The sequence below is a fragment of the Xiphophorus couchianus genome, chromosome 23 (assembly GCF_001444195.1).
Source record: "Xiphophorus couchianus chromosome 23, X_couchianus-1.0, whole genome shotgun sequence".
Taxonomy (NCBI): Eukaryota; Metazoa; Chordata; class Actinopteri; order Cyprinodontiformes; family Poeciliidae; genus Xiphophorus; species Xiphophorus couchianus.
Genome location: NC_040250.1, coordinates 15,160,518 through 15,170,924, shown reverse-complemented (window position 1 = coordinate 15,170,924; position 10,407 = coordinate 15,160,518). Strand labels below are relative to the sequence as shown.

The following is a 10,407-nucleotide window of genomic DNA, read 5'->3' as shown; positions in this document are numbered from 1 at the left end:
GCCCTTGCCTGTAACTGTTGCCAATGCATTGACTCACTTTTCCTTTGACACACACTGTGGTCCTTTATTAACGTTTTTCCTTTTTCTTAGTTGTGGAAGTGAAACTAATATTACTTTGACAGCATGACACATTTGTAAAAAAAAAAAAAAGGGGTAATATTCTTTTTTAAGGATTTTAAAATCCCTTCCTACTGCATTGCCAAATAGCTGCGTTGCAAATATACAGTGTCAAAAGTCAAACAAATTAAGGGGGAAATGTCAAAAGGTTAACAGGGTAAAGATATTGTGACTCGGAGAGAAAGGGGAATAAACGAGCCGTTTTGAATGCAGCATTTCTAAAACTGCGCAGTTCAGGGACCGTGGAGTTAATCACAAATCTCGCTCCAGAGGTATGTACCATAAAAAATTATTAACTGAACAGTTGCTGTTAGTTGACACTTTTACCAAGAAATGCTGAATAAATGTGGCTCGTTTTCTGTTGTCAAATAGACCTAAAATGATCAGCTCTACAACTGGGAAGAAGCGACTCATGAGCAAAGTAAGAGTAGACTTACAAACACGTTTTACCTGAAAAACGTAAATATAAAGCCTTATAGTAAATTAAGCGATGTTGGGTCATGTGTTTATGTGCGTCATTCAGTCCGTCTTCAAAAGAACAAAAAAACCTCCTAAACCTGGTTTAATCGCTACAACAACCACAATAGCTGCAGTTTTCTTCTTACATGTTGTTTACGCTTGAAGAAAGAATACATTTACCGTTTCGTTGTCGTTTTTGTTCACATAAAATTACTACATGGTGGTAATTGGTTTATAATCAAGAAACATCCTAAAACCAAGTTCGTACATCTGGTTTCCTATTCTCCCGGCGTTCCGCGAATATGTCATACAGCAGGGATTTGGGGCGCCAGATTACAGAAGGGCTGTCCTCAGCTGGCACTCTGCTTACCTGCAGGTTCTCTGATGTTTTCACAGTTTTCTGGTTTTTACATTGCGATTGTTGTTTGTATGTTCTGTTTTCTGACCCTCTGTTGTTAATCAGATGTCTGCTGCACTAAGTCTGCGTCTGTTGCACTGCTACTCGAAGAAAGGTACTAAACCACATTATAATAACATGCATGTGTGCTAAAATGACGTTGACTCACCTCGTGTTTGTGCATCTCCAGGCACATTTGGACATGGTTCTGGTGCTATGCGCACACTTAGCATTAGCACACCGAGAGAGGGCTACAGTAAGTACTGGACTAAATACAGTAGTGCACTAAAGAAGTAGTTTTTTTTGTTTTTTTTTAATGTTGTCGTGTTTCAGCTACAAACTTGTCTGTATTTTATTGGGATTTCATATTAATGACCCACATATGGTAAAACAGTGCATCATTTGCAATTGGTAAGAAAGTGATACTTGGTTGTTTTTATTCTGTTTTCCCTTTCCCTGTAACTATGGCCTTCTGTTATAGCTTTTGTCTTTTTAATGTATATATTTTACTTTGCTACAAAGTAAAATATTTATATTTTCTCCTCTATTATTATTTATATTTTACTGCATGTATTACTGTAGAGCTCTTTCGGGTTTTCTTTGAAATACAGTATGCATATGTAGTTTACATACTTGCACACATGCAAATTGTAGTTTTTGGAAAATTGCTCAAGTCAGACTGGATAAAAAGCACGTGTTTAATTTTACAGCAGTTAAATGTGCATCTTTTTGTTGCAAGTATGTTAGGAAGTCTGACTAAGATGCATTGATATTTGTGGGTGCAAAGTGGAAGAATGTGAAAGTTCCTAAGGATGTATATACTTTTACCATATTTAGGAAAAATGAAGAAAGCAAACAGATTATCTAACCACATATTTATTTATTTTCTCTTCTGGTAGAGTATGTAAATGCCCAGGAGCAGCCAACTGACCTGAGGTCCATCACTGACCGGGCTGCAACAACCCTCTTATGGACTGAGCTTTTCAGAGGTCAGAGCTGATGTTATTTCTGGGCGAATTACTTGATTCATGCAATGGAGTTGAAGCTAAAATTTGTATTTTCTTGTCAAATGTCACAAGAAGACCAACATTTAACTTAAACAACTGCTCACTGTGTAGGGAAAGCTGATTTGTTGCTCATTGCAAATTTTTACCCAGTGATGAACACAGCTTCTGAGTTTGTTCGTAGCTTAAAATACTCAATGCATTTTAATTTAAAAATGATTTCAATTAATTTGACTCGATAAGGGGAAGGGCGCTGCCACAGACAATCAAAGATGAATCCACCGAATCTCTAAAGCTTTTCATAAAAATACGCTGTTGTAATCTTAGATTTTCTCCTTTTTATATACAATTGTTAAATTAAAAAGTGCATCAATTAAAGTCATCACCAATCCTTTATTCACTCTCTGGTGATAATTCATTGCAGGTTTGGCAATGACCATGAGCTACCTGTTCCGTGAGCCTGCCACCATCAACTACCCGTTTGAGAAAGGTCCGCTGTCACCACGGTTTCGTGGCGAGCACGCCCTCCGCCGGTACCCCAATGGAGAGGAGCGCTGCATTGCTTGTAAGCTGTGTGAAGCCATCTGCCCTGCTCAGGTAAACAAAAAGATAGACATGCATTGAATTTCAAAAATGTATTGATCACAGATCTATAAGACTTCTCTTTATAGCACTGGCTATTCCATTAATTATAAGCAAAAATAAAAGTCCTCCTAAATTTAATCTAGCTCATTCCACTATTGGCCATTTTGTTTTTCTCCTCAGGCCATTACCATTGAAGCTGAGACTCGAGCCGATGGCAGCAGGAGAACTACGCGTTACGATATCGATATGACGAAGTGCATCTATTGTGGTTTCTGTCAGGAAGCCTGTCCTGTTGACGCCATTGTTGAGGTGAGAAAAGTGTATTTTTGTATTTCTGTTTTGCCTCAAACAAACCCTTGAGAAAAAAAAGGGATATCTTTCTGGGATAGTCTGCATATTACCCTGAGAGTCACTTTTCTCATTTGATTCTTTACCCAGGGGCCAAACTTTGAATATGCTACAGAGACTCATGAGGAGCTGCTGTACAACAAAGAGAAGCTGCTCAACAATGGAGACCGATGGGAGGCTGAGATAGCAGCCAACATACAGGCTGATTATCTTTACAGATGAATTGCGTCATCAGTAACAAACATTTCAACATATATATGCAATAAAAGAAATAGCTACATGTAGCCTTACTGATGCAAAAGTGAATTAGGGGTAAGCACTGAAGCCATGCTGCAGATATGCACAAAATTATTCACTGCTAGGTGAAAAATATCATGTTATTTTACTGACCTACTTTTAGCTGTGACTATGGCTCATAATTTTAGTGTATCAATGAGCTTATAACAAACACTTTGTTAAACTGCCACTTTAATCAAACAAAGTGGCAGTTTTAAGACATTACATGGAGGATGGTAACTGTGGGATAAAGTCTTTTGGACATTTCTTGCCAGAGCTAAGTTTTTATGGAAAAAATGTCAGTTAACACATTTGGGGTGTCAACTTGCCTTTTATAACTGATTCACACTATTTATGATGAATTCATTATCTTATCCACTCCTCTTCTTAATATAATGCTTTCATCACTCTGAATCAGGGTCAAGTTGGACTCATTAAACCACGTGAATTTATGCCATTGTTTCACATTATAATCCTGCTTTCTATTAAGCTGACGTAAGCTGTTTTCCACTGTTAACTTTATTGAATGTTTTTTATTTCTTGCGGCTGTTTATACAGTTGTTTAGTTCAATTAATTGGAGCAGTATCCACATTAACATTTAACTTGATGTAAAGAATGCAAATTCTTTACTTAATTGTTAATTAATTGGTTTATTGCATTTATTTAAATATCTATTTATTTATGAAGCATGTCACAGTTTATCAGCATCTTACCAGATTCTTATAATGAATTGGACATTCCTTATCCCAAGGGTTTAAGACTGTTGAAAGTGCGGCCCTGATTCCATGGGCAACCTTTGGAATAATTTTGCATGGCCCTCGATCACACTTCAAGAGTAGCACCACTGGTACTAACACAGGCAAGCGATGCGGACGGACACTTTCAAAACTTGTTTATGGCGAGATCTACGCTGACAAGTTCAAATCTTTTTGAAATGGAAAAGTTAAATAAAACAAACTCTATGTTTGTGTTTTATTTACACTGCCTTTTGCTTTAATTTTAGTCACATACTACACAGGACCACAAACATCCAGCTTACTCATAGCAGGTTGGGGGCCTGCTATTCATTAAATCTGGCAAAGTAGATCAAGCATTTTTGAGAGAAAGTGTTCTTTAACTACTTTTTTCTAAGCGAAGAAAATAGAAAACAGTTGACTGCACAAAGTTAGTACATCAGATGCCTTCCCAACAAGAATCAGATTATTTTGTTTCATTAAAATATTGCAATTAGTTTTTGAAAAGTATATATTTCTGTTTTTACTTGTTAAATGACCAGTTTCTTGGGTTTTTAATTAAAGACAGGTTGACAATATTGGCCCAAGTGCCAAATAATTTGGATACCCCTGGTTTAAGAACCCCCCCTTTTTATTTTTTTGATGCAAAACAGAAGTGGGACATTTTTGTAGTTTGATTTTAGTGCAAAGTTCTTACTTTTAGCCCCATTAATACATTATTTTGGCCTAGCAGTGTTGTGTTTTTAAACTGTTTTATGTCAAATTTTGCACAGTCTTTATAGAGCAATTACTGTGACACAGTAATATATATTTTTTGATTGTATAACTTAAACTAATGTCAGTAATTATAAAGTATTACAGCTTTTTAGTCCACTGGAATAAAGCGGATATTAAACCACGACTGTTTGAATTAATGATATGAAATGATGCACTAATTTTTAAAGGCAGCTTGTAAGTTCAAGCGTAAAAGTCTGCTTACTTTACATACATTGTATGAATTCACAACAAACATTTCAAGGCACTTTCCACGACAGGCACATACAATTTTTATGTAATTACATACAATCCAAATCACTCCAAATTTCTTTGTTTCTATTAACTTCATAGCAATAAAATGCAGTCAGACCACTTGTTCATACACACACTTGGTTGTTTTACTGTTAGTTTCTATCTGTTAAGCCTGCTGTGTCATATGGAGATGGAGCAAATATAAATTGTTGCTGGAAGATTGTATTTGCCCTGTTATATTATACAGTATTAGTTTCATACGTTTTATATTGGAAAGAAAAATAAGTTTCTCTGCCTGAATTTATTATTTTGAAAATGTTTTATTAGTAGTAGTAGTGTTGTTATTGTTGTTTTTACGGCATTATTATTGCAGCTGAAATACCAAAATCTTCACATAGCTTCATGTTTTTGTCTGTATCATACTCAGTACTTCATTAGCTTTTTTTTACGAAATACCCTTTTAATTTAAATTAAGTAATTTCTTTGACCGCAGATTTTTACTTGTACTTGAGCAAAAGTGTGTGGAATAAACACTTCTCGTACATATTTGCCGCTGCACATGTCACATGACCAGGGCGGAAACTGACTCATAGTCCACGCTGAATCTCCCGCGAACGCAGCCATTTAGTCTTTCCTCTCTTCGTAGTGACACCGGTGAGTCTCTACTTTCCTTCCTCACTGCGGCTCGGCCTAAATTTCAACTTTACATTTGCGCAGAAAGTCAGCCAGAGCAGGCGAAACCTTTCAGGTGCTCATCGGATTCATTAGCCGTTGCCGTATGAAAAGCTAGATCACGCCATCGATTTTTTTTTTGTCCTGTGTGTGCTAACTACTAGCTAGTTAACTTAGCCGCTAGCGTGTAGGAAAGAATGGCTTCCATGCCCATGCTATGTTAACATGTTAGCATGTATGGCTATCTCTCGTAACACTGCTTTGTTCTTCAGAACTGTTGGCATCCATGTGTTTGCATTTATTTAGTTTTCAAAACGTATATTCTGAATTTGGACAGCAGTCTTTATACAGCTAGTGGACTGTTGATGATGATTAAAGTTAGCCGCAGTGTGGAACACATTAGCTGCTTCTTCAGGCTGATTGTTCCACTCGAGCAAGAAAAAGTGCGCTCGCTCGTCATATGGCGCACTAAACTAACGCCAGCAGTTGGCTAGCTGCTAAGCTAGTTAGCTGCCCAGTGATGTTTAAACGCGCATCCAAGATTAAGTTTAAAATATTTTTCCTTAAATTTGGATGCAGAACGCGCTATTATTTGAGACATTTTGAGGCCAGACGCACTAACGTTAACGTAACACTGCGTTTGTTGCGTGTCGGAACGTTAGCGGGGATCGAACATGCTAGAAGAAGTTGTGTGTGTAGCAGCCTGATTTCTCAAACATTAAACAAACCACCCAAAGCCCTCGTTGTTGATCTATTCAATATTGCTTTAGATGTGTAATTAAAATAAATAAAATATGTAATTGCTAACACGGTTAGCCTAGCATGATCAACTGGGAGATAACGGACAAGGTGCAAACTGACCATCCCGCCCTGTTTTTCCTCAACTCAGAAAAGTCGCAACTATGGCTGACTCTATGGGACAATGCGTACCTGTGGCGGTGTTTAAGGTAAGCTTTCGACTCAATAATAGCAATTATATTCTCTTTTATGTCTAGATGAGGGACTCCAATGGTGATGTTGAGGCATTCATCAGTTAGCAGTTGTGAACCGGTACTAGCCAGTTTGGACTAACTACTATCTGTTCCTCTCAGCTGGTGTTGGTTGGAGATGGAGGCACAGGAAAAACGACTTTTGTGAAGAGACACATTACAGGAGAGTTTGAGAAGAAGTATGTCGGTGAGTATTCCTGTATGAAGTTCACCAGGCAATCTAATGAAGTCAGAAAACAATATACAGATCATTTCTGTCTGGCGATGCCATTTGTATATTTTTAAATGTTCTCAGTGATGAGTACTGCTAGAACATCAATGCTAGACTTTACTGCACTAAATATATATAAAGTTATTCAAGTGTCCTTTTCATATCTGGAAATAAAAGATCTAGACTTTATAGACATCCCATGTTCACAGTTACTCTTACAAATGATTCAAAATATAACGATTGCTTTAAGTTTTTAAGGAGGCGTAAGGGTTTTATTATAACAATGACCTGCTGAAATATTAAAACGTATTTATGAAGTAAATTTCCCCAAATTTGACTATTTTCTAAGCCAGGTTTAAATTCCTTAAGTTTAAAAACTGTTAAAAAATTAATCAAAATGGGAGCAAATTGGGATTACAAATTTTAAATACATGAACTCAGTTGGAAATGGTGCACATGGACAGAAAATATTCTACAAATGACTTCATAGGAGTTTGAAGGCTAGGTAAAACAGATCAGTTATCGCCCAATAAAGCTTGTATATTGGAGGCAATATACAAAACCTGGTGGGAAAAATGAACATCTTCCCTCTAAAATAGAGCTGCACATTGAGTTGCTTCATTAAACCAGACTTGTTTTATCTATACAGGCTTTTAAATATGCACACAGGCCAAATTCTGAAAATGTTTCATATTTCTCATTCAACTTGTCTTCATTTATAGCTACTCTGGGAGTAGAAGTGCACCCGTTGATGTTCCACACCAACAGAGGACCCATCAAGTATAATGTGTGGGACACGGCCGGTCAGGAGAAGTTTGGAGGCTTGAGAGATGGTTACTACATCCAAGGTACTAAACCACATCTTAAACAGCTTGGATGCAGTTAGGCTTGGCCTCTTTCTTTGTGTAGTGCGTTACCTTGATCTTTTTTTTATTTCTTAACAGCTCAGTGTGCGATCATCATGTTTGACGTCACCTCCCGAGTCACCTACAAGAATGTGCCCAACTGGCATCGTGACCTGGTCCGTGTGTGCGAGAACATTCCTATCGTTCTGTGTGGCAACAAGGTAGACATCAAAGACAGGAAAGTCAAAGCAAAGAGCATCGTGTTTCACCGCAAGAAGAACCTGCAGGTAATGAATGCTTTCCCGTTTTTATTCAGAGTTTGTTGACTGGTCTAATCTTCATTGGGTCTAAGTCTGTCTTTTGTGGTTACTCTCTCCATAGTACTATGACATTTCTGCCAAAAGTAACTACAACTTTGAGAAGCCTTTCCTGTGGTTAGCGAGGAAGTTGATCGGCGATCCCAACTTGGAGTTTGTGGCTATGCCAGCCCTCGCTCCCCCAGAGGTCCAGATGGACCCGTCCCTTGCCGCCAAGTATGAGGAAGAGCTTCAAGTAAGTCTAAATGTGTTTCTATGATGTGAATTTAATCTTGCTTGTAGCTCGTCAAAACCACTCCAACTGGAAGCTAAAACTCTCTCTTGTTTTCCAGGTTGCATCACAGACAGCACTCCCAGATGAAGAAGATGACCTCTAACCTGTTTTCTGATTTCCCTCCCCTTCTCCCCCAGCTGTGGACAGAAAGTTTTGAGTTTTTCCCCCTTTACTGTAAAATCCCTTTTCAGATTTTTTTTTATTTTTGAATTTTTCGTTTTAAAACTTAAGAGATAAAACTTGGTGCAAAAGTTGTGGTTCTAATTTCACTGTATGACACACCCACCCTAGTGTTGTTGTTTGGCACGGCAACATGCTGCTCTCTTCGTCGTCAAGCACCCTCTTCCGCTGCACATATCCAGCTCACATAATGCTGTTGTACGGTGTACTGGAAGCACTAAGGGGAATAAACTTTGAATAAAAACATTCTCAGTATAATATAATTGTCTTGCCTCAATCATTTTAGATATGATCATAGACTTGGGATATCAAAAGGAAAAATTATGTAAAAGTTATTTCAGTTGTAATCCTCTGCATGGGCAAATAAAGGCATGATATTTAATTTGTTCAACAGGCTGAATCCCATTTCAGCCCTTGCCCTTCTGTCTATACTGTGTTCTTAAGGAATGGGGTGTCCCAGTTGTTTAAGTAGGGCAAAGGCTTTTCAAAGACGTACTTGGAAAGAAAGGATCTGTGCTTGTAAGTCATACTTACATGTTTACACACTTAAGTGCCAGGGAATAACCCTATGGTGAGCAGTTTTGTCTCTTTTTTATGTGTATGAAACTTACATTTATCCAAAATGACCTCATTGTTGAATATGCAACATAATTTGCTTGCATAAACTTCTACCTTTAAATTCACAGAGAAATATTGTATTTTTCTCAAAAAGATGTATTGCTTTAAAGAAAATTCATAATGGGGAAATTGTAGCCGAAATGAATGGTTTTTGGGTATTTTAACAGCCGGTTTGGTTTCTAGACATTAACATTAGTGATGTTTCACTTTTCTGTCCACTTGGTGTCACTGGCGTTCTTGTTTTCCTCCGTTGCGCATTGAACCATTATAATGAATTACGTAACAGTTTTACTGGTCTCGTTCAATGTGACGTGTAATGTCTTTTAACCAGTTTTACTCAATTCACTGAATGAGACGCTAAACCAGTTTATTGTCCATCTAACACAATCATATTTTAATAAAAAAGACATAATTGTTTTAATAAGAAACATGATTGTGTTGTAACATCTGCATAAATGTGCAGCATCAAGAAAGAGCTGCAGTTTGGTTTCTTATCTTACTTTAAAACCATAAGCCTTTTTAAATTAAACTTCCATCACGGTACGGTGGCGTACTACTGTTACTGCATCTATACTTGTCAGGAAACTATGAATGGTGCGTTCAGGTGACACTAAAAAATGCCTAAAATCAGGTTGCATACTCTACGCTTTGCTTTTCTCAGAATTACTGACGGTAAATACAAAGACTGACTAAAAAAAACAAACAAATTTTTTGACAATCTTGTTTTGACTTTCAGGTTATGTCAAGTAACGGCAATACTTTTGTAACATCAAAATCATTTATTCTACATATACTGTAATGTAAATTGTGATATTTGATTTAAATATTTATTGACAAGATATCAATGACTTCATTATAATCAAACACTGAAGGCACATTATAAGGTTAATGTTTGTAATAAAATTATAGTCTGTATACACCGTGTTCCAAAATATTATGCAAATTGGATTTAAGTGTCATAAAGATTAATTTTTTTGTTACGCTATTAAATTTATAGATGGTATTTTGTGTCAGGGCTCTTTGAATCACTATAATTAATTTCAGAGAGGTGAGTTGATTAGTTTGTCTGGTGAGCTCAATTAAAGGAAATCTACTTAAGAAGGATGTTCCACATTATAAAGCAGGCCACAGGTTTCAAGCAATATGGGAAAAAGAAAGGATCTCTGCTGACGAAAATCATCAGCTGGTGTAGTGCCGTATGACAAGATATGAAAACATTAGATATTTAACAAAAACTGAAGCGTTATCGTACTGTGAAGAGATTTGTGGCTGATTCAGAATAAATATGGGTTTGTACAGATAAAGGCATAATGAGGAAGGTTTCTGTTAGACAAATTCATCGGATTAAGAGAGCAGCTGTTAAAATGCCCTT

The 10,407-nt window shown here is 37.0% G+C and overlaps 2 protein-coding genes across 5 annotated transcripts; both read left to right on the top strand.

The window, feature by feature from the left end:
* Positions 1-138: 138 nt before the first annotated feature.
* Positions 139-4,822, top strand: ndufs8b (NADH:ubiquinone oxidoreductase core subunit S8b). Of its 4 annotated transcripts, XM_028008193.1 has the most exons (8): positions 139-389; positions 490-538; positions 1,040-1,088; positions 1,164-1,229; positions 1,873-1,962; positions 2,402-2,574; positions 2,743-2,871; positions 3,001-4,822. In XM_028008193.1, the coding sequence occupies exons 2-8, from the start codon at positions 497-499 to the stop codon at positions 3,130-3,132; spliced, it is 681 nt and encodes a 226-aa protein (XP_027863994.1). In that variant the 5' UTR covers positions 139-389; positions 490-496; the 3' UTR covers positions 3,133-4,822. The 4 variants fall into 4 exon arrangements, with proteins under 4 accessions (XP_027863994.1, XP_027863996.1, XP_027863995.1 ...); XM_028008195.1 differs by lacking the exon at positions 490-538; XM_028008194.1 differs by lacking the exon at positions 139-389 and having other exon boundaries at positions 397-538.
* Positions 4,823-5,485: 663 nt separating this feature from the next.
* On the top strand, positions 5,486-8,675 carry ran (RAN, member RAS oncogene family). The gene is made up of 7 exons (XM_028008197.1): positions 5,486-5,583; positions 6,491-6,548; positions 6,693-6,777; positions 7,524-7,649; positions 7,746-7,933; positions 8,028-8,198; positions 8,296-8,675. Exons 2-7 carry the CDS (start codon positions 6,504-6,506, stop codon positions 8,338-8,340), a joined length of 660 nt encoding a protein of 219 aa, XP_027863998.1. The 5' UTR covers positions 5,486-5,583; positions 6,491-6,503; the 3' UTR covers positions 8,341-8,675.
* The last annotated feature ends 1,732 nt before the right edge of the window (positions 8,676-10,407 follow it).

Bases quoted from the DNA above. Each gene is read 5' to 3' on its own strand.
- ndufs8b (XM_028008193.1), top strand. From the start codon at position 497: ATGATCAGCTCTACAACTGGGAAGAAGCGACTCATGAGCAAA. The intron at 539-1,039 runs GTAAGAGTAGAC...GTTGTTAATCAG, and splicing joins AGAAGCGACTCATGAGCAAA to ATGTCTGCTGCACTAAGTCT. The intron at 1,089-1,163 runs GTACTAAACCAC...GTGCATCTCCAG, and splicing joins GCACTGCTACTCGAAGAAAG to GCACATTTGGACATGGTTCT.
- ran (XM_028008197.1), top strand. From the start codon at position 6,504: ATGGCTGACTCTATGGGACAATGCGTACCTGTGGCGGTGTTTAAG. The intron at 6,778-7,523 runs GTGAGTATTCCT...CTTCATTTATAG, and splicing joins GTTTGAGAAGAAGTATGTCG to CTACTCTGGGAGTAGAAGTG. The intron at 8,199-8,295 runs GTAAGTCTAAAT...CTTGTTTTCCAG, and splicing joins AGTATGAGGAAGAGCTTCAA to GTTGCATCACAGACAGCACT.